At 28.8% G+C, this 22,317-nt stretch overlaps 1 protein-coding gene across 1 annotated transcript in view; it reads right to left on the reverse strand.

Annotated features, from left to right (window-relative positions):
- LOC132949232 (nephrin-like) overlaps positions 1-22,317 on the reverse strand; it is a 354,694-nt gene that overhangs the window by 172,433 nt on the left and 159,944 nt on the right. Inside the window, exon 3 of the mRNA XM_061020012.1 lies at positions 16,530-16,738. Within this exon, the coding sequence (XP_060875995.1) occupies positions 16,530-16,738 (209 nt within the window). The remainder of the gene's footprint in view (positions 1-16,529; positions 16,739-22,317) is intronic.

Raw genomic sequence — 22,317 nt, forward strand, 5'->3', positions numbered from 1 at the left:
ACGATTATACGCGTAGGGGCCAATACAAAAAAAAAAAACGTAAAATATATATTACTTTTCTTTTTTTTATGCGTGCGCGCACCCTACCTTTTCTTTTTCACTTGTCAGAGAGGGAGAGACTCTCCGCCGCCCCGCCACCGAAACCAATTTTAATGGATATCTGGACGATATTAAAACGTCCTATTTGACTGATGATTTGGTCCGACACCTCGACGCGCCTCTTAACCCTTCATTGTTGAACGCCATTCCACCATCACTGTATATATATTATTATTGTGCAATACAATAATATTATATAAAGAACAACACTGGCGATGTAGCCGTCCGCCGGAGGTCAACCCGTCGAAACGAACCCGCGGGGGCTGCAGTCTTACAACATGTTATTATTATTTGTATTTATTATTATTGTTATTACGGGTCATTGCGGCGACGTAGATTCGGTGATCTAGGACAAATGGACGTAGCTGATTGGACGTTGGGACAATCGGACCTCAAAAAAAAAAAAATTATAATAATAGTACATCAGTCAGTAAAAATATAAGTTTTTTAAAAAACTGTTTTTGATATAATATTGTATTTTAGTTTTTAAATTGTTTTTACTAATATTTTTATCGATATTTTTGTTTTTCTAAGTACTCAAAATCTTTATACTGTTTCGTCATTAACAGAATAATAACTACTTTACCTATTATTATTATAAAAATAGATGCCTACGCGCGATACGATAAATTCCAAGCTAATGATCCCGTGAAAATCACCTATAGCCTTGGTGAAAACGATTTGCTTTAAAGTACATGATATTTATGACCGTTTTAAACCAAATTTATTCTACTTGCCTTGCACAGTCATTGCTACGTTATGTAAATCACCCAACTATAAACGCAACGGACTGTTTCAGTGTTGGAAATCGTAAAAAGTTTTTATTTTTATATATTATAGGTTTATCCGGTGAATTCGTCATCATGAAAATATTGAGGAAAGAGTTGATTTTTACCGTGAAATAAATTCCTAGTATTTCGTACATGCCAATTTACATATTTCAATAGTCTAAATAGTCTAATACAGTAGACTTGAATAGAGGAGGCGTTGCAGTCAGACGTTATATAATATTCAGTGGCTTTGAAAATAATAATATAATTACAAAAAAAAAAAAAAATACTTGACATTTCAAGACGAATACGATGAACTATATTAAAAAATTAATATAAAACAGTATTTTAGTATTTTTAAAAATTATATTTAAAATTAAAATATTGACTTGTTTTATATTATTTTTTTATTTATCTGGAGTTTTTAAAATCGTGCACTATATGGGTGATATTAGGATATCACTATTAGGTATATTATAATGAATTAAAGTGTTGGATAAAATAAAATGATAATGTAACGTAAAAACTAAACAATCGATTCTATATTTACTCTATTCAATGTTCAAAGTTAAATATTGTATTAATGTATGTTTGAATAATTACGTTTATCTAAAACTAATATTATACAAGTCATTAATAGTATATATTATAATTGTATGTATTATTAATTATTATATATAATATATATATATATATATATATGTTTAATTATTAAATCCATCGACGTGTACCGTTAAACAACAACCATTTATTAACACATCACTAAATTCAGGGGCATTTTAAAAAGCCCAAAAGCTAGAAGTGAATATATCGTAAATATTTTAAGCTTTAAAAGTTAATGTTTTTTACTCAAACAGTTTTCACTGAGTCCTTCCAAAAATATATTTAATTAAATAATTCTCGTTTGGTATTATTAGTACATAACCACCAGTGTGCAAGATAAAAACGCAAAAAATATAGTGTCATGTTTTGCATGGGAAATTTAATAGAAATAAACCTTCGTGTTATTTTCTATTTTTTTTTTTAATATCGACTTGAAAATTTGTTAGGAAATTGAGGGAATAAAAATAAACTACTTCGTTTTATTTGTTGATCTACTGAACGTGAAAGTGTACTCGACTGTCGTGTATTTCTTTTGAGCCCCTCCCCAATTTTTTTTTTTTTTATTATTTGCCAGATACACCGTTTGCACAAAGGGGACTTTTTTTTAAATCTTCTGGATCCTCAATGGGATTACGCATGGTACACCGCGTTTCCTGCACCAGATGGATCAAAGAAATCAACTGTCATAACGCAGTGCACAGTCATATACAGCGAACACTCCATACCTATCCATTATTGCAACACAACTCTCTTACACTTTTGATCCTTTGCACTGAGGTGCATATCTTATGCACTCGAAAACCTCACGTTTGTCCCAAAATATTTATTTACTTTATGAATATCGACAAGACATTTTTATTTTTATTTTTTTCACCAAACATATCATACTGCTTGCATACTTTTGCTTTGGTACTTAATATGGGGTTCATTAAAAAGTTAAGCTTGAAGTAAGATAAACTAACAGAAATCTCAATGCACTTGATATGAAAGTATTCGAACATAAGTAAATAAATTTTAAAAAATATCCTTGGAAAACATAATAGTTCGGTTTGATAAGTAAATCACATCAGACAACTGAAAAGGAATTCAATTATTCAAGTATACATTATAATACAATCCACATTTATCCACTACCCGATGAACTGTTGGATGATTCCATAAAATCTAACAATTCGTTTAACTTCGAACAGTACGAACGAAATAATTTTCACTGGTACGTAATAAAAATATATCATCCGTACAGAAAAATAAATATAAATTATGGTCCACAAACCTACGAAACTCTTGCATTGTAACGATGGCTGACAGTATCGATCAGCAAAAACAGTGCGCAAATGCGTGTGATGATTGATGGATGATTACTATAACCCCAATATATTATTATAGCACATTTGAATAATATTTGAATTTTGTGTGGGGTCAGTATAAAATATTTTGCTACCATAATCGTGTGAACAATCCGCAAGTATTTTACTACTGAAAAGTACTGTCGCTCAATGTAAAATTTGATAAAATACCTACTGACTTCGTACATTTATTTTTATTGATACTTTTTTTTTATTAGGACCTTTTTGAAAATATGAATTTAAATACTTTATTTCAGTGACACGTGTTTTATTCGTATCCCAGTTTTGTAAATCGAAATTTGTTTTATGTCATGTTTGTATAACACACACACCACGATATAAATGCTTTGTATTTATAAATTAATAAAAATGCGTAAATTTAATGGAATTCGTAATTGAAGTAGGTTCTCAAATGGTTAATGTCCCAGAGTAAAATAATAAAGGAACACACAAATATTTTGACCAAGTTAAACAACCTGGTTTTGTTACATAAAATAGGTATTATTTGTTTTAACGAACACGTAATACTTAGTGACTTTCAATGAGTTTCAAATACCTAATGTAACTTCTGTAGCGGTGCTGTTTAGCATTTCATGAAATATATTATATAAAGCAAACAATATATAAACATTATTTTATTGATCGTTCACTTTGGTACTGATAGTAGTATAACGATACTTTTTCAACGGTATATTGTGTGTCAGTATTTATAGTAATTACACATATATAATAATACATACAAGGGTGAAAATAAAACATTACATTACCTAATTATTATATTTATATAATTTTAATACTAATATATTATTGTATTTCAGAGAATTGGGGTGTGGGAGTAAATTATTTTAATCACCGATTTCCCGCAATTTTTTTTTAGTGCACTACCTAGTGGTTTTATGAAAACTTCTAACAAATCTTATGAACTCCACACAACGGCTATCAAACAAAAGTGTGCCCCTGGAGGGCAGTAAGTATCTTATAATCGTAGATATTATATAAAACAACTAGATAGCCGACTTGATAAATATATTGCCACATGTCAAGAGGGCAAAATACGATTGATTAATCCATGACATTTATAACCTTGTCATGGAATATGATATTTTTTTATGGTAACAACCATTGACCTATTATTATTATTAGGTCAATGATTATAAGATTGTTCTGTGATTTTTAAATTTTTAACTATCATTTATCATTATTTGGGTGTTATCTTATAATTCCTGGCAAAAATTAAATATTACATGGACTAATCAATTGCATTTTTACCTCTAGACATATGGCTGCCAGACTTCACAGGTATTATGAGGCTGTATCACGAGTCGGCTATCTAGTTGTTTTATAAATCTATGCATATAATACAAGGATAGTGGATATTGTATTATTAGTGTTTGACCCACGGCCAAAAATAATCTTAATCCGGGCTTGATACGTGAAATAAAAATTAAAGTTGTACAATACACTAATAACAGTGATTAAGCACAAAGTATTATGTTTGACGAAAATGTTTTAGCATTACGATTATTTTTAATCATGATTGACATTAGGGTACCTATCTAAAACTATAATGATGCTATAAATTCAGGGTTTACAATGTTCTGTTTTAATAAATTATGGTTAATTGTAGGTAATAATATATATTACTGTAAACCAAAATCTCAAACACACGATTAGATTGGGATGATATGCAGGACTTACATGGATTAAAAATACAAGTATTTGGTTAATGACCTTTCAATTTGTTTTCTAAGGACATGGGCTCCGACGAAGAGAAGGTTATTATAGGTAATATTGAAATGTGTGACACAGACACCAAAAAGACCAATCAACGTATTTATTTTTTCGTGATGAAATTGAAAATTTTAAACGAAGGAATTTTAGATTTCAGCAAACAATCCAATTCACGAGTACCTACGTATAATTAATAATCATATTATAATTCATAATTAATATTTTATAACGGCGCATTGTATATGCAATTTCCAAACAAGCGTCATAAAAGCGAACTCATTATGATACAATTTTTTTGTACCTAATTCAAAATGGATGTCAATGACTCATGATTAAGCAATAGTGTGGTATTGAATTAACAATTAGTATCGCGTACTTATAATTAATTAAATTTCAGTTAAAATGAATTTCGTAATAACATTATATGATTATAACACGTGAATTTAAATTAAAGGCTTAGGTACCAAATGCCTATTTTGTAATACACTGTATTATTAATTATTACCATGGAAATCAATAATAATGTATGATTATGATATTTGTTGAAAACCTGACATTTATAAGAAAATGGACATATACTCGAGAAAATATTTTGATAAATTGTATTTTTATACAATAGCACGTTGTTGATGTAGTAACGTACCCACACCAAATATAAAACACAATGTAATATTATATTTTACAAAATATAATTTTTATGAAAGTTTTATTGTGATGTTTACAGAAAATAATAGATCGTTGGGGTCAAGCAGAAAAAGGTATTCACGTGTCGGTTAATAAATAATAGACCGCACTTGAGAAGGTTCCATTAGTGGGCAGGTAATAAGAATCAAGTGGTGATGCGTTAAACGTGGTATTGCCGATTTTGTCTAAAACGGCGGTAAACCACCATAAAATTGACCATCGTTTGAAAGCGTTCAATTGAGTTAGCTAAATTTTATTTTGACAGCATAATCATACAAAAGCGAAATAGAAATGTGTGGCAGCACGAGTACAATAACTAAAAGTATCAGATATAATAGAGTAGGTACGCAACAAAAATAGTGTTGGCATATTTTTTTTTAACCTGCGCGGGTTCAAAAAACGAGTACACATTATCGTTTGTATTGTTCTGCGAAATTATCAAAACAAGTAAGACGCTTATGAATAGATAACTAAATATTTTTATACACGTTTGCTACCTACAGAAAAATGTGTTATAATTTACATTATATTCAATTATCTTTTAGCAATCAGTAAATTTCCAGGACTCTGTAGTACACCTGCAAGATATTCTATAATAAATATATATATAAACCTACCTATACATATATTTATGATCATTTCGAATACTATTATATACAGAGAAGAGCGTGCGATGATCCCGAAAAACCAATTTGGAGTGTACGAGTATAAATGTGGATAAAAATCGATGAGATAAAATCGGCTTATCATAATAAAAGGCTACTGGTTCATACGTGATTCGACTGCTCAGAGTTTCCACAGTTTGACGGAGACATTTTAACACGGGCTTCTGGATTTTACAGATATTATAAATCCGAAGCTATACGATCTGACCATAGGATTACGGAGAAATTGTTTTCTCACCTTATCATTATTGTCAGCCGAACACTCTTCGTCTTGGACTTGGTTTATGTGCCAGGACAATCAATATTGGTTCATAGTGAAATCTAATACTCCTACACAATAACCCGCTAGCGAAATAAAAATAATAGAATTTATATAAGTCCGTTATTTTGGGAAAACAATTTAGGTACCTGTTTAAATCATAACAAAGTAGGTATATAATATTATAATTTAAAATATTTACGCATACGAATAAAATATTATAGTATTATAATATTTATTTAAAATTATGTTTTAAAATAGAGTCCCTAATGCCTATAATTTTACCTATTGTTTTTCATGTATTTTGATAACCTTGTACCTTGAACAAAATACTTGAACATGTAGGTATTATAACTAAAAAATGGATAGTTTTCCGTCCCGTTAAAATAGTAACCAAGTTAGTAAAAAAAATATGAATATTAATACTCGGCTCATATTAAAAATAGCTTAATTACTAACTTTGTATAATTATTCATGCTTTGTAATGACTCGTTAGAAAAACACATTACAATTGTTCTCCGATCATTCGATACATTGCAAATTGCTACAAACCAGCATGTTTGTTGACAAAAAGTAATAATAGTAGGCCGTATGATGTGAACATTTGGAGCTAAAATACCATTAGCATGAATACAAAATATATGTCTATCAAAAATATACATTTGAGTGTGCATTTATTTCTGTTCCATATTTTGTTATATTAAATTGTTTAGTTATTTTTTCGAACCGTTAAAAATATTTAAAAAAAAGTTGTTAACACTGAGCTTACACAAACAGATTTATATAAAAGTGTTTCGGTTCCTTAGCATTGTGAAATATAAGTTATAATAAAAACGTTGGTTCTTTAATTTGGGTCTCCAAAAACCAGTTCCAGGAACGGTTATTTTGGTGGCGGTTCCAGTTTCTCCAATGAATTAATATAATAAACAATTTTTTTACGGAACAGTAGAAATAATAAGACTTTAATAAGGTGAATAAAGTGTGTCAACTATTCAGGGAATACATATGTAGTTTTTATTTTTTTTTTCAATATTTTGAATTAGCTTTTTGGTATAAGTACTTTAAGTTTCAACTTTTGAACACACACTAAATTATATCAAATAATATTAGAAAAAATATATTACTTAATTATTTATTGAAAACTATTAGAAAATGTCCAGTGGTTATTTTTAAATCGTTCTCAACATAATTCAGTGATATACTTGATGTAATAATAACTATTATATATAATATAGTATAATAGTATGGAGACAGTTATTCATCACTCATCAGTATTCATTATTTTAATACTTTCACAAAATATACATATACAACTATACATAAGTACAATATATACTTAGTATACGTATTTGAGTATTTTTATACATAAATTAGTTAGCTCAAATACATACATTTTTTCAAAAAATATTTTAAATTCTCAATTATACATTTTTTTATCCTATGCTTCTTTTGTTTTTAATACATTACACTCCCCTCATGATTATTCTACTATTCACTCCTCTCTAAAAATGCCTACCCTCGACTTACGCTGTATTGATGCCGGTGTTTCATTCATTTCTTTCCTTATTAGTGGCAAAGTTAATGCTTCCGAGCTACTCGCATCAATCTCGCTCCATGTCCCTACATATCCAACAAGAAATCACTATTTTTTTATATTCCATCTTGTAAAGTAACAACCATCCTATACACAGAATGCTCCACCAGTTCAACAAATTAATTTAGGTTTCTGGCCACTATCTTAAAGTCTTATTTGTATTTTAAATTGTATGCCTAACCATATAACCTGTAGGCTGTAACTATAAATATCAAATGCTTTATAGATTGAACATAAAATAAATAAATTACAGAATTAATACCAAGTTTTAATATTAAATTCTTCGTAAAAATAAAAAATAGTGGTATAAAAATTAATATACTATATTCCATTTGGCAACCAATGATTTAAATTATAATATTTCAGAACGACTTTTAATTACGAGCATTAATTATAAATAATACCATAAACAATATAGACTTATGAAATCAAAAAGTGTGGAACTGAAAAATAAATAAATAACTTTATTAAAAATGTTTACATTTTATTCTAAGTTTAAAAAAAATAATAATACAACATGAAATTGTTTCTTGTTCTGTATAAATAGCTGGTGATAATCAAAATACATTTCAAACAAAAACATATCTCCTTTATAAAATAATTATGGGTTGAGCTTACTTAAGCACACGCTTTCTAAAATGTACATTATATTTTTGACATTTGGATGTATTTACCTATTTGCCCTTAGAAAAATCAATTAGAAAAACTAAAAATGACCTCTTTTGCTGAAATATTTAAAACTTCAAACCATTATGCCAACCAAAGTGGTTCTGTCAGGTTATATAATATAAAAACATAATTTAAATTAATGCGAAAGTTAGGTCTTATAGTGTGCGAATTACAAATAATATTAGTTTACACGAAAACTATGAAATGCAATTAAACGTATAAAGAACATAATATTATGCGAAACCTTAACCAAACAATATAATATACTTTGTACTATTTGTAAATTTAGAGCGAAAAAAATTTCTCTGGTATTTTGGTATGAACGTATATTATATAATTGTTATACATATTAAGTATTATGAGTTTAGTAAATTAAAACGAAATTGTCTTAATCTTATTTTTTTTTAATTCTAATATTAGATTTCTTTAGAAAATGTTTCTATACAACCATATTAAATATTTAAAATTGAAATATCGTTACAAAGAAAATATTAGATGCGTCTTCATAAGACACTTTTTATAATAGAAATAAATTATCCAATCTCAATTTCAAAGGTGGTTTATGGTAAAAAATCGGATATATAGTAGCTACATTCTAGTTGGTACTCTGAAGTATTAAATTAGAAAATGTGTCAGTACTTTTAAAAATAATCTGCAAATAAAAAAAAAAGTTAAAGGAAAACCGGATTTCAACCAAATTAATTTTATAATTTTGTTTTAATTCAAAAAATTATTTAACATTTAAAAGTTTCAGATTTATTCTTACGTTGTATGATTAAAGTTTTGTTTGTTTTTTTTATTATTATTTTAAGTCGAAATTGTATACAATCTATATCGGATGACATAAGAAGTATATATGATAAAACAGATAACATGAGAGTACAAAAAAGAAGTGAGTAAAGAAGCCACCCAATTATGATACTTTATTGTTGATTTTTTAAAGTTATAAAATTAATTTATTAATTATTTAGACTTGTTTTTTTTTTTTTTTAGAGTTAAAATTGTAAAAGGTCTCTGCACCATTTGCGTTTTAGGCGTCTAGGAGGGCTACATGGGATTGTGAGAGAGGAAGGGTCTTTAATTAAAGGATTTGAGTAAGAGGAAAGACGGTTGTGGAATCTTTTATAAAACTGTAGATTGTTTTTAATTTCAGGTCTGTGTGGAGAGTATGATTAGATATGTAAGGGTGCATTGATTAATTTTCTTAGCGCAATGTTTTGGAAGGATTGAATTTTATTTAGATCAATGTCTTTTTAGCACTTCCCCATAGTTGGATGCTGTGAGTCCAGATTAGTTTTAGCAATGTTTTGTAGATGAGAAGTTTGATATTAGGGGAGGTGTGTTTATTAGTGATTAGAGGTTTGAGGATACGAAAACGATTGTTCAGTAATAGTATTTTTGCTCTAATATCGTGAGCCCATGTTAATCTTTTATCTAGTGTAGGCCCAAGGTATTTAACTGTAGGAGAGGATGGAATTGGAGCACCGCATAGAGTTGCCTCAGGGGAAGGAGTGTAAAGGTGGTGTGCGTAGATTTGCTATGGTTAATTTTAAATATCCATTTGGTATACCAGTTCTCCATAAGGTCTAGGTGAGTTTGGAGCTTTCCAGAGGCTTTGAGTGGATTATCATTCATAGAGATAATTTGTCTTTGTCGTCGATATAGTCAGCTACTGATGTATTTAGTGTGATTGGTTGATCTGCGGCGAATATATTATAGAGAACAGGTGATAAAATGCCACCTTGAGAGACGCCAGCACTTATACTGCCTATACTTGATGTGTCAGACCCGTGTCGAATATGGAAGGTTAAAAGTTTTGTTTGTGAGTAATTAAAGTTCCTCATAATTTGTTTCTTACAATTAAAAGATATCGAAAATACATTGTCACAATTTTTTTATAAGCACTTGAAGGAATAAAATTTCTACGAAATTCGTCATAATATAGAAAAAGAAAATTGTATCAGAATAAATTTTTTTATAAAAAAAGTTAAGCATAATGCAACATAATTTTTTTATTAGTGATTGAAATTAAAATGTTGACTACATTTTATGTTCACAGTCCATATAGGTAAAACAACGTTTTTCCTTACAATTTATTATTTATTTTCCACAATGATATTTGGTTATAATTCAAAAATATTATTCGTAAGAAATTGAAACATTCCATTACATAACATTCCATTCCATTATATACTGTCCACATATTGTTCTCTAATCTAAAAAAAATATATATATATTTACGAATATATCTGTGGTCTACGGTACGTTAGCACTTATAAGTTAATAGTTGCTAGTAATATTATAATATCTAATAATCATTATATAATAAGATAATATATGCGATTACTTTTTTGGAAAAAAAATAGTTCTACCTACCGTAATACTACTAATACCTATAAACAGTGCTCGACTTGGTGGGCGCAGGAGGACGCAGTACCCCTGTTAATTGTTCATGAATTTTAGAGTATCCCTACTATTATTTTTAAGGGGAACGCACGGGACACTTCATCTTTCTGCATTTTTATCAAAATGCGTGATATAGGTGCCATCATAACATTTGTCTTATGGATTATTTCATAACCACGAATCTATGAACCAGTCAATATTAACTAGGTATTTTTTAATAAACTATTAATTAATTTACTTTTATTTTTGAGTGTTTTAACTACAATATATTATATAACCTATACTATTTTTATTTTTTTTTTTTTAGGGGGGGGGGGGGGTCTAGGGGATATAGCTCCATGGTTTAATAACGTTTAACACGTGATGGAGACGTTCTTTGTTAAAAAGTAAACAACAACTTTAATTTTGCCAAAACACTTTATTATTTGGTTATTTTTGTTAAAATATTTGACAGTTGATGCTAATCTATTAGTTATATTTATTATCTTTTATTATACATCACTTCTGTCAATCGTTAAACAATACATTTAAATATTAAACTCTTTAATAATACGTAAATACATCATAAATCAAAACTCCTAACTATGGCATTTATTCTAATAGTCTATACTAAGTCATAAATACTGGTATTTTATATTTTTAACTGAATGTAATTTAACTAGGTATTTCAGCATTTAATTTCAGTGCACAAGCAATCGAGTGAGTTGTTAAACATAACTACTAGAATAATAACTTACATGTCAAATTAATTAAAACTGTAAAATGTGTTTAAACATTTTAACTATCACATTAAAGTTCATAAATTAAAATTCATGTAAAAAAGTTGTGTAGTCTGAGTTATTATAATTGTCACTACTACAAATTCAATATTTAACACAAAATAATTATTATTTAAAAATATTTCACGTTTATTTTCAGATAGAACAACCTATGCATAATATACTGTTATATATACCTAGTACCTAGGTATTTAAATTAAACTATAGGCCCTATGGTACAAGAACAATAGGTATCATATGAGCATTTAATTATTTTAAAAACTACAGTAAAAAATAATGTTTGTTACTGGTTCCATTACAAAAAAGGAATAATTAATTATTCATTATTTAATTTATTAAATGAATTGATTAAATCGTATGTATGAAGGCCAAATCAAATTATTTAGGAACTCTAACATTTTAAAACATAATTTATTGGGAATTCATAATATACAATACATACAATATTAATACATTTCATATATCTATAACATTTTTTAATATTTTAGATATTTATTTTAGAAAAAAACTGATTAAAACGAATAAATAAAGAATAAAATGAATACGTCAAAATCATGTAATTGATGGAAGTATTTATAAAGTAGCCGATAAGGTTTCCTAAGCAAAGACAAAATAAAATGTATAAATGTTTTTTTTTTTTTAAATACATATACAATATGATTTATTTTAATTTCTGAGATTGTTATCAGCTATCATAATAAGTTGACATAACTCAAATCCATTGGAAAATATAAAAATATTTTAAATTATGACACACTTGGCATTATATTTTATTTTTAAATTACACAAACAAAGATAATTTTGATCGAAGTATAATACTGTATGAAATAACTTGATTCTATTATAAAAATTAAAATAAATCGAATAACCTTATGAATAAACCTTTTATAGTATTTGAAAATAATAAGAACAGTAAAATATTTTTTTTTTTTTTTTTTGGATACACGTAATGTTTAAGGATTGAAATGTTCCTACGACTAATATACAATAAACTATAGAATGATATCCATTTTTTAATAGGTTCTATTTCAGTTTAAATTATATAACCGATGTTACCGAATTATTTCCGTGAACGCATTAAGCCTGCTCATTAACATTAGAAATATTCCACCAGCCACTTTACATCAGAATTACTGTCAATGAAAAGTGATAATTTATATAAAGAGACGCAGTCATTTATGAATCTATTATTAACTTCTGAAAGTAAATATTTCTTATTATAAGTAGCTCTTTTATTAATTCGCTTTATTCATTTTGATGAATGCTTTTAAAGTTAAACATGAAGTTTGCATATTAATTAGATATTGAAAAATAACATCAACAAAAAGGTAGTGGACCTTTTTCAGTATGACCCTTTCGGGAACAATAAGTGGGCTCTGTACATAATATACGTTATTATTACTCATTGTCATTTTCCATGCTTATATTACTCAGTTTGCGGTCACAATAATAATATTAAGGACCTACGTAACATTATGTATAGTAATAGTACACAGAAGTTAAGATTTCAATGTACGATTCGGGTACATACTATGAAACTTATTTAGTACCTATGTCGAGGTAAAACCATAGAAGACCAATCCACAGTAATGCTAGCAAATAAAAGAAAAGTCATTGAGATATTTTCACTTGAATAATACGTAAGTATAATAATTGTGTCAGTTGTACAGAGTGATAATAATCATCAATACCCGTTTTTATTATTTATATTATTCTACTACAAATGTCATAATAGAGTGTGTAAATCAAGTACTAAAATGTTTTAAGAACTGAGGCAGTGCGATGGCCAAAAATCGCACAATATTATAAAACCAAGAAGAACATAATTGATTTAAAATGCGATCTATTGCATTGAATATGTATCATTTGTTTGATAATTTTTCCTTTTATTTTATTATATGTATAATGTTCTAAAAAGTTGCATTTATCTTAGAACTTTAAAAACTATGGATTCTTTAATAAACACTAAGGTACATTTGTATAGTATGTATTTTAATTTATTTTAATCTTAGAGGCTGATTGGTTGTTATTTATGCCTTAAAAAAGTTTTATAGCAACACGAATATCCAATTAACTGATTTTGTTTACAAATGACAAATTAATAGTAATAATGCACACATTTTAACATGCATAAACAATTGATTTTCGTTGATGGCTTATGTTATTTGTATTGTGATGGGCTAATATTTGTTTGAATAACAAAATTATATTATATATTTTGGATGTTATACCAAACATAATTATCATTCTCATTTTTTCTTTAGTAATGAATTCATTCGTATTAGGATTTTTAATTTTTTTAGTATTCTTAATTACTTAATGACTATAATATTTCCAATTATTTCGATTAACATGTTTATTGAAATGCGACTAGAAATATGAGTTATCCCGAAATGTATGATGATGCTGAGAATTATATTATGGTGGTAATTGCATAAAAGCTCACATTATAATTTATAAGCAAAAAGTTAAAAAAAAATATACACTTACGTTTATTGAATGACTAACATCTGGAATAATTGTTTAACTCGGCAAATACAAAGAAATTTAACAAACTATTATACATTTATTTTTTGAAATTAAGTCGTACATATTATAAATGTTCTTCGTTTGGTTTAATTTTTTTAATTAAATATTTGTCTGTTTGTGTAAACTAATTTTAAATAAAAGTTTATTACAATTTGCCTCTATGGATTGAATTAATTTCGTTTGGTTATGCAATTTAAAAATAAAAATAAAACGTTAAATTGGGTTTCTGCCAATAATTACACGTAAAAGCTTATTGTTTGTCTGAAAGCTTAAACCACACAAATAATGATTCATTTTAGGCTTTAGTGGTAATGCTGCGTTTACCGTGTTAATTTAAAACCATTCGATAATAAATTATTCATATATTAGTAACAACAAAAAAACTAGTTGCGATTTTTTTTAATTTTTGTGGAACACCGGTCTGATGTAATTATTATTGTCGTCAGAAATGCGCAATTTGTTTTCAATTAATTACAGCCCTATGTTTTGTTATTTTTGTTTAAAATCACTCATAATGTACATCGATAATATTCAACGAGGTTTATTCACTTTTTTTTTTATTAAATCTTTTTATTGTTTTGTACCAAATTTCTAAACATTAGTTATGAACACCAAATATTCCCATTGTGACCGTCCGTTAGTTACCAGCACATAGTCATCAATAAACTTACCACCAATACTACAGTTGAATGAATTAATACTTTTACAACGGTTCTATTCAAAGTAAATGCACACTAGACTGAATTAAAAAATATAGAAATGTGAGCATTATTTAATAATGATTCATACTAGCCAATAATAAAAAAAAAAATATTAAATAGTTACGAAAACATAAAGGTTATCAAATTCTTTTTAAATTGTTTATCATGGAATTACAGTTTATTGCGTTGTACTAAAATACGTTTAGACACCGGAAATTTAACACGCTCGAAGAGTTAGCTTTCCTAACTTGTTAGGTTTATGTGCTCGTATAGTCGTATAACGATACCGTGTGGCGTACATGGCATACAGCTGAAGTCCTCAACAGTTATTTGCATATTTTGTAATTTTTTGCGATAATAATTAAAACACAATTGAAACAGAATGACATAAAAATATAAATAATTATCTTCCACTATTTTTAATGGAAGTTATAAGAACATAATAATAATATTTTTTAAAACATATTATATATACATTCGGGTTATAATAGAAAAGCTGACTTGATGTAATCAACTATAGGTAACCATGTAATAACATATTGATCTAATCAATATTAAATATATAAATAACGTCTAAATTAAAAACGGTTTCTTCAAAAATGTATTAGAGTTATAACTTACTCACACAGCTGGTTAATTACATCTGCAGTCAGTGACTTTTGTTATATAAAATATTTTATTTATTAGCTATACGTCATATTGTATTATGTTATTCAAATGTGTTAGATTCGTATATTGTAAACCGTTCAGCAGGTACAATCAATAGACTTTGAAACTACCACACAGTTTTTAAAGGATAAAATAAGTTCTTACATTATTTACATTTTTGGCCAATTCTATATTATGATATCGCATTTGAGTTATTGGCTCGTCGTGACGTCGTTATAACTATCTATTTATGATTGTCAACACGCAAATACGCTGCACAACACAGATATTACTATATGTCTATATTAGTAAGGAACAATATATTTTTGTCTCTTGAACTTTATAGTAGTAGGTTACTATACTGCGTGCATTTGACTTTTGACTGTCTTATAAATTGTTACTTATACGAAGTCAATATACGACTATACTATTGTTGTAACCTACATAGGCAATATAAGCGTTACCTATCAAATGTTTTGTTTAATTTTGATACATCATAATTCATAATAACTTAGATTATATCTTTAAAAAAAATATTACCTATGTCCCTATTTATAGCAATTATTATTCTAATTTATTGTGTTGTAATAATATTTTCTTATTTTTCATATTTTTTGTTTTTTATTGGCTCGGTTCCATATTCAAGTTTTTGGAATAAAATAATAATAAATGTTTATCGGACTATCGCAGTAATTCATATTCATGATTATTATCGTACCTAATAACTCAAAATACCTAACCTATAATAATAATCATAATAAAACATAAACCCGACACGTCCGCCTGGATAGGTATATACTATAAGACATACACACTGCTATAAGATATAACTTATATCGTAAAGTGTAGTGCACAATTCCTGGTAAATTTAAATAATTAAATAAACAAGACAAACAACAATATACAAAAAAAAATATTTATATATTTATCGAACAATCGTCATGCCGGGTTCCTATACTTATAATTGTAGCGTGACAGAAAAATACTGCGTTATGTCTGCTCATACGAATTCCGGTGTAATATCGGAGTAGAAGTAGATCACTTACCGATAACGGACAAGTTGTACCGGAAACTCTTGGTGGCGGAATTTCGGAAATCCACACGACATCTGTACACGCCCTCGTCGTTCCGGTGCACCTCATCCACGAATAGACATGCTGGATCTGTAACTGTCCGGAAGGAGGCACGGTTGCCGAACACATCCGGCGCTGAATAATGGTGTGCTTGATCCAACGGCATGCCTCTTACGTCAAAGCTGCAAACATAAAATAATACAGTCACGTCGTCGGCCAATGTACGAGATAATATTATATTTTCGTTTAGGTTCGGATGTTTACGTATTTGATCGTCGTCATCGAGACGTGTATTATTTTCCTATATATATGTGTATATATGTGTACTCCTCTAGTACCTATCGTTGTCCGTCCGCAGAGAGAATACTTACGGCTGAACCCTGTAAGATTCTATGGTTCCACACTAGCCCTCTTGTGCGAAAAGAGAGATTGATATAAAATGTTACATAAGGCTATCTGCTGGTAAGGCATGTTATAGCGACGTGAAAAACTAACTTAGGTAATCAAATAAGGCACAACGCGTGTAGATGTTTTATTACGGTCTAGTCAAATAACAAAAAAATTATTATAAAATACATTATATCCATGTCGCATACATTTCAAAATAATGTCCATTGATCAAATAGTTATATTTACCCGCAAATATACTTTTACCATCAGCTATGGCATTAGACATTACAGAGGTGTTGTCTTGGCATCATTGGAAGATGTCTACCATTTTAATTTTCTTATTTCGTGAATACTGTCAATTAATATACTGCCTACCATCTAAATAATTTGTGGAAAACAGAACTATAAAATTATTCAAACGAATATTCTGCATTAAAACTTTTTAAGATTTTATGCTTGTTGACATTGTTATGAATAAAATGTACAACGACAAAATTATACCCAATTTATAATTAGTTCATTTAAATTCACCTTAAAATGTATAATGTATTAATAACAGATTTGCCTGGGGAGATGCCTGGAATTTTATACTTGATGATAATCAAATAAGTTGACAAAGGGCATTATAACAACGTAGATAATTACGTTTAAAATTATATTTGCTAGTATGTTCGTGTCACACAAACGAAGTGTCTCGTGAATCGATTATAATTTGTTGTATAACGTTCAATAACATTAGATCCAGGTAGAAATTTAAATAAATTATACTCCGACTTGAAGCGATATTATCAGACATAATACCATCTTAATCCAGAGACAATACATGTGTGTCACTTATAATAAATATTATTTATTAAATATTAAAAGTCATATATCATAGTTATTATAGTTGTCTACAATATTTGTACACATCATCTGGATAATATTAGAGCTTTATAATATTATTACCAGCAAACGTAATTTTACAGTTCAAAATAATACGTAAAATAAAATTATGGGAACTCGTACTTTGTCGTTCAGTAGGTCACTGTAATGGATAGGTGTATTCAATTTGAATTAAATGACTAATCATTGCTCATTAAAAAAACATTCTGAGCTGAGACGATCTACCAGTATATATACATAAATATATATATTTATAATGATAATTTATTTTATATTATTAATACAGTTAGAACTTTAGAAGTTGGTCGAACTAATTGTTGCCGAAAAACAATCGCATAATATTATATAATATACAATAACCTTTGTAATATAACCAGCTGTTATTAACTTCTATATCAATACCCACGATGTATCTCAGAACAGTATCAATATATTATATATTATATATTATTTTATAATATTCATGTTATATAAATAGCTTAAAATTGATATAATTATTTTAAAAATTTAATTGTACCTCTATAGTTAAGTATTAACACGTATTAGTGGAAAGTACCTAGTCCCTGCGAATAATAGTAAAATGTCAACAAAATACCTATGGTTAGTTTTCGTTTAAATATTTAATTTCGTCAAAGTTTGAAGTTGAAATGTCTATAAAAAAAATAAAAAATAATACATTTATATGATTATTTTTTTTTAGGTTTATACAAAAATAAATACACAGGGAACTTTTATTAAATTGGCATGCCTTATCTATTGTACAATTTATAAGTTTTTTATTACAAAATAGTTTCTAAACGTTCGTGATTTTGACAAATGTTGTCAAATACCTAATTTCAGACACTTGTACAATAATATTATAGTACTCATCTCATCTTATTTCCGATTTTATGACACAACTATATCCTATCTAATATTTATAAAAAAAAATTCAATCATTATATTTGAGAAATGGTTCAGCATGAAGGACGATTTACTCTGATTAAGTATACAACAAATACGATAGCAATCGCAAATACAGTTTCACGTAAACCAAAAAATAACTACGCTTTCAACTCTCGGCAGTACCCACTTATTCGATGATCGTTTACAAAACTTATCAAAATAATATAATGACATGTACTAGATTGTACTTATATATATTATATACCTATATATTCTAACTATAATATTATAAGATGCAATAGGAATATTTATAGACGCATTGCGTCTTTCTGTAACGTATATCAATCGTAATGGTATATAACGTGAACTACGCAGTCCGTACTAATATTTTAGAAAACTTTAACGGCAGGGATAATAATCATTTTTCCAAGAAAAACCACGATCGCCGTAAGAACACACCATAGAACTTTTTAGAATCTCAAAAGTTTATATCGACAACGTTTTATCTTTCCATCGTCGAGTTCTCGACTTCGGAGCATAGGGGGGACTCGAAAGTTTATCACCGCCTAACAAGTTGCAAACCAAGCAGTCCAAACACTAGGTAGGTAAGCAATACATGCCTTCCAAATGTATATGGCAATAATATCATAACGCAGGTTGACACGGTCACGGGAGGCGTGTAACCGCTATAACCACTGCACGAACGTCGAAAACCATTTCGTACGGAAAACCGAGTCATCGCCGCCTCCACCGCTGCCGATTACAAAATCGCACGTGGCCCACTACTATATTATTATATCGTTATAATAAAATATTATATTATACAAAACCGGGGCGAGAGTGTCACGGACGGTGGTGGCGGCGGGGACCCGTTGAACAAACAGTATAATCCGGCCCATTGGTTGTCTTTCCGTACGGAATTTAATTGAATTCTCCGCCCCCCACGTCCACGTGCGTCAACTCGGCACGAGCGTGCGACTGCACGTCACTGCAGGAGGGGTAGACGGTGGATTTCCACGACTTTTTTTCCCGGGGCCGGACGGGTGGGACGAGAAAAGATTACGAGCCCGAGTGGTACGTATTATATAGTCGTAAATTTCCAGGCCAATTAACAGATAAACCGGATAGCGTTGGGTTTTGCATGTTAATATCGTCGCCGGGCGTTAATAATTGGCCTAGTGTAGTATATTATTATTAATGTGCGTGTGTGTGTGTGTGTGTGTGTATGTGTGTGCCCCGGGGGGGGGGGGGGATGTATATATCTGGTGTTCACGGTGCAGGGTTCCAGTGGCGGCGCGAGACCGCGGGAAGGGTTGTGTCTCGGGGATTCGGGTTTTTTTACGCCCGTTGCGCCTGCTACCGTCCGCCACTGCTGCACATATAAATATGCGTAAAGCTATATATACCGATTATAATACATAATATATTATAAATTATTGTATCTCGTGCCATTTCAACTTCAGCTATTATACGCAGCGGACGGTCAGAGATGACGGTTTTTAATTTCACCGGTACCGCGGATGGCCCGGAGGCAGGCACGAGCCAAAAACGAAGATCTTTTATAATAAGTAGATACAAAGGTACTGCTATATTCGCCCGCGAAACCTGTATCGCACAAAAATTTTCCTTGTACATTTTATTTATTTTTTTTTTTTTACTATAAAAACATTTCACGTAGTAGTATACAATTTTTCTCTTTCTTTTTTTGTCCCATTAATCGTTGAAGGTATAATTAATATCGAATAACCTATACGAATTATATTATTTGCTGAAGTCGTGTGTGCTGATTTAATAGGACTTTTAACGACGACAATCGATTAGCTAACTAACGAGAATTTCGGTATTATTGCTTTATATTAATTACATATTTCCCTTATTGAATAACAAAAATATTTTTTTATTAATTTTTTTTTTTTACGATATACACATACTATAGCATATTATTCTGTACGTCATGACGCGTCATTCCGAATTTAATTTTTGCTTGATTAATAAGAATGGTTAAAATTACTTATTATTATTATTATTATTTTTCAACTTGACCCCCCCCCCCCCCCCACACACACACACACGGCTTAAAATCCTGGCTACGTCCCTGCTAAGAAAAAACATTCAAAAACGTACCGTAACCGATTTCCTATGTGCCGAGATGAAATATAATATATAGATGGCACTTGATAAAAATATAGGTACTGCTGGTGGTAAATGAAATGAAAAACGTCTGGAATAATAGTAAATACGTCATGTTATTAAATATGTGAGTAGGAATTGTAAGAATACCTTAAATTTATCGTATTTCACATTCAACCTAATCGAAATCCAATGTGACATTTTGAACGTCTCGTTGAATCCGAATCAGTTAGCTGTTCACGTAACGAACATCCTTCATCTTTTTCAAAATATGAAACGTGAGGATAGTATGAGGATAGTATGAGTATCAATATAGGGTATAGGTAGGTATTTGCCATTAACGTTATATCGAATGTGAAATATTTCGTACATGTTCGTAGAAATTTTGAATTAAAAATAATTTACCTAGTGTAATCGATTATTCAAACAAACAAGAATATTAAAATCAATGACACGAAAATATTTAATGGTACCAACAATATTGATTGAATCCCTAAGAAAATGCCACTGATATAATAAAATAAACTATGTTATAATAGTTGTGTACGTAATAAGTACATTTCAAACATTTTAATAGCCACATAGTTCACATATTGTTACTCCAACAAATAAAATTATTTTCAAAAGCGTTGTTCGCCGCTTAGCGCAGACGTGTTCTTTGAAAATACGTTTATCGAAAGTGTAAATACGATGAATAAATTTTTCAAACATTCTCCAACGCTGCAGACAAATATCTGAGAAATCATCCAACAATGTCGATAATAATACTTGGTATGTAAACGTTATGAGACCTTACAAATAATATTTTTTAATTACATCGAAATTATTAAAAACATTATTTTTCGATTAACTATCAAATTTTGTTCAGCTTAGAATTAAAATGTCTAAAAAAATGTGTGTTTAATGTGTTTATATAATATTATATTTTAGATTATTTGATTTCAGTGAGAATACTACATATTAAGAGGAATCTTGTATTCTGGCTTTAAAAATGTAACTATTTTTATACATTTTTAACTACAAAACAATTCGTAAATGTTCGTGATTTTTGTCAAGATGTGAACTTCAAAACACTTATTGAATATTTTATTGAGCATAGAAAATTAAATTTAAGTAACAGTGTAATGTTTCAAGTATTTATTATAAATGTATTTATATATAAAATGATATAAGTTATAAAATAAAATAAGAAAATCGATTTTGTCACAAACAAGTATTGAGTAAAAATTTCAGTTATTCCTTCATTATATTTGTTTGTTTTTCCAGGTTATTTAAAAAACAACAGAATTTTCAATTTTGACCTCGTAAAAGTACCAACTAGATCAAAAACATCCTCGAAGTTGAAGATAAAAGCATTTTTTCTTCTATAAAACCTGCACACATCATACACAAAAATAAAAAAAACACATCATCGTAAAATCAATAAGTTCACCGTACCATACAAAATCTAAAAATAAATAAATATATAATG

The sequence above is a fragment of the Metopolophium dirhodum genome, chromosome 7, assembly GCF_019925205.1.
Source record: "Metopolophium dirhodum isolate CAU chromosome 7, ASM1992520v1, whole genome shotgun sequence".
NCBI lineage: Eukaryota > Metazoa > Arthropoda > Insecta > Hemiptera > Aphididae > Metopolophium > Metopolophium dirhodum.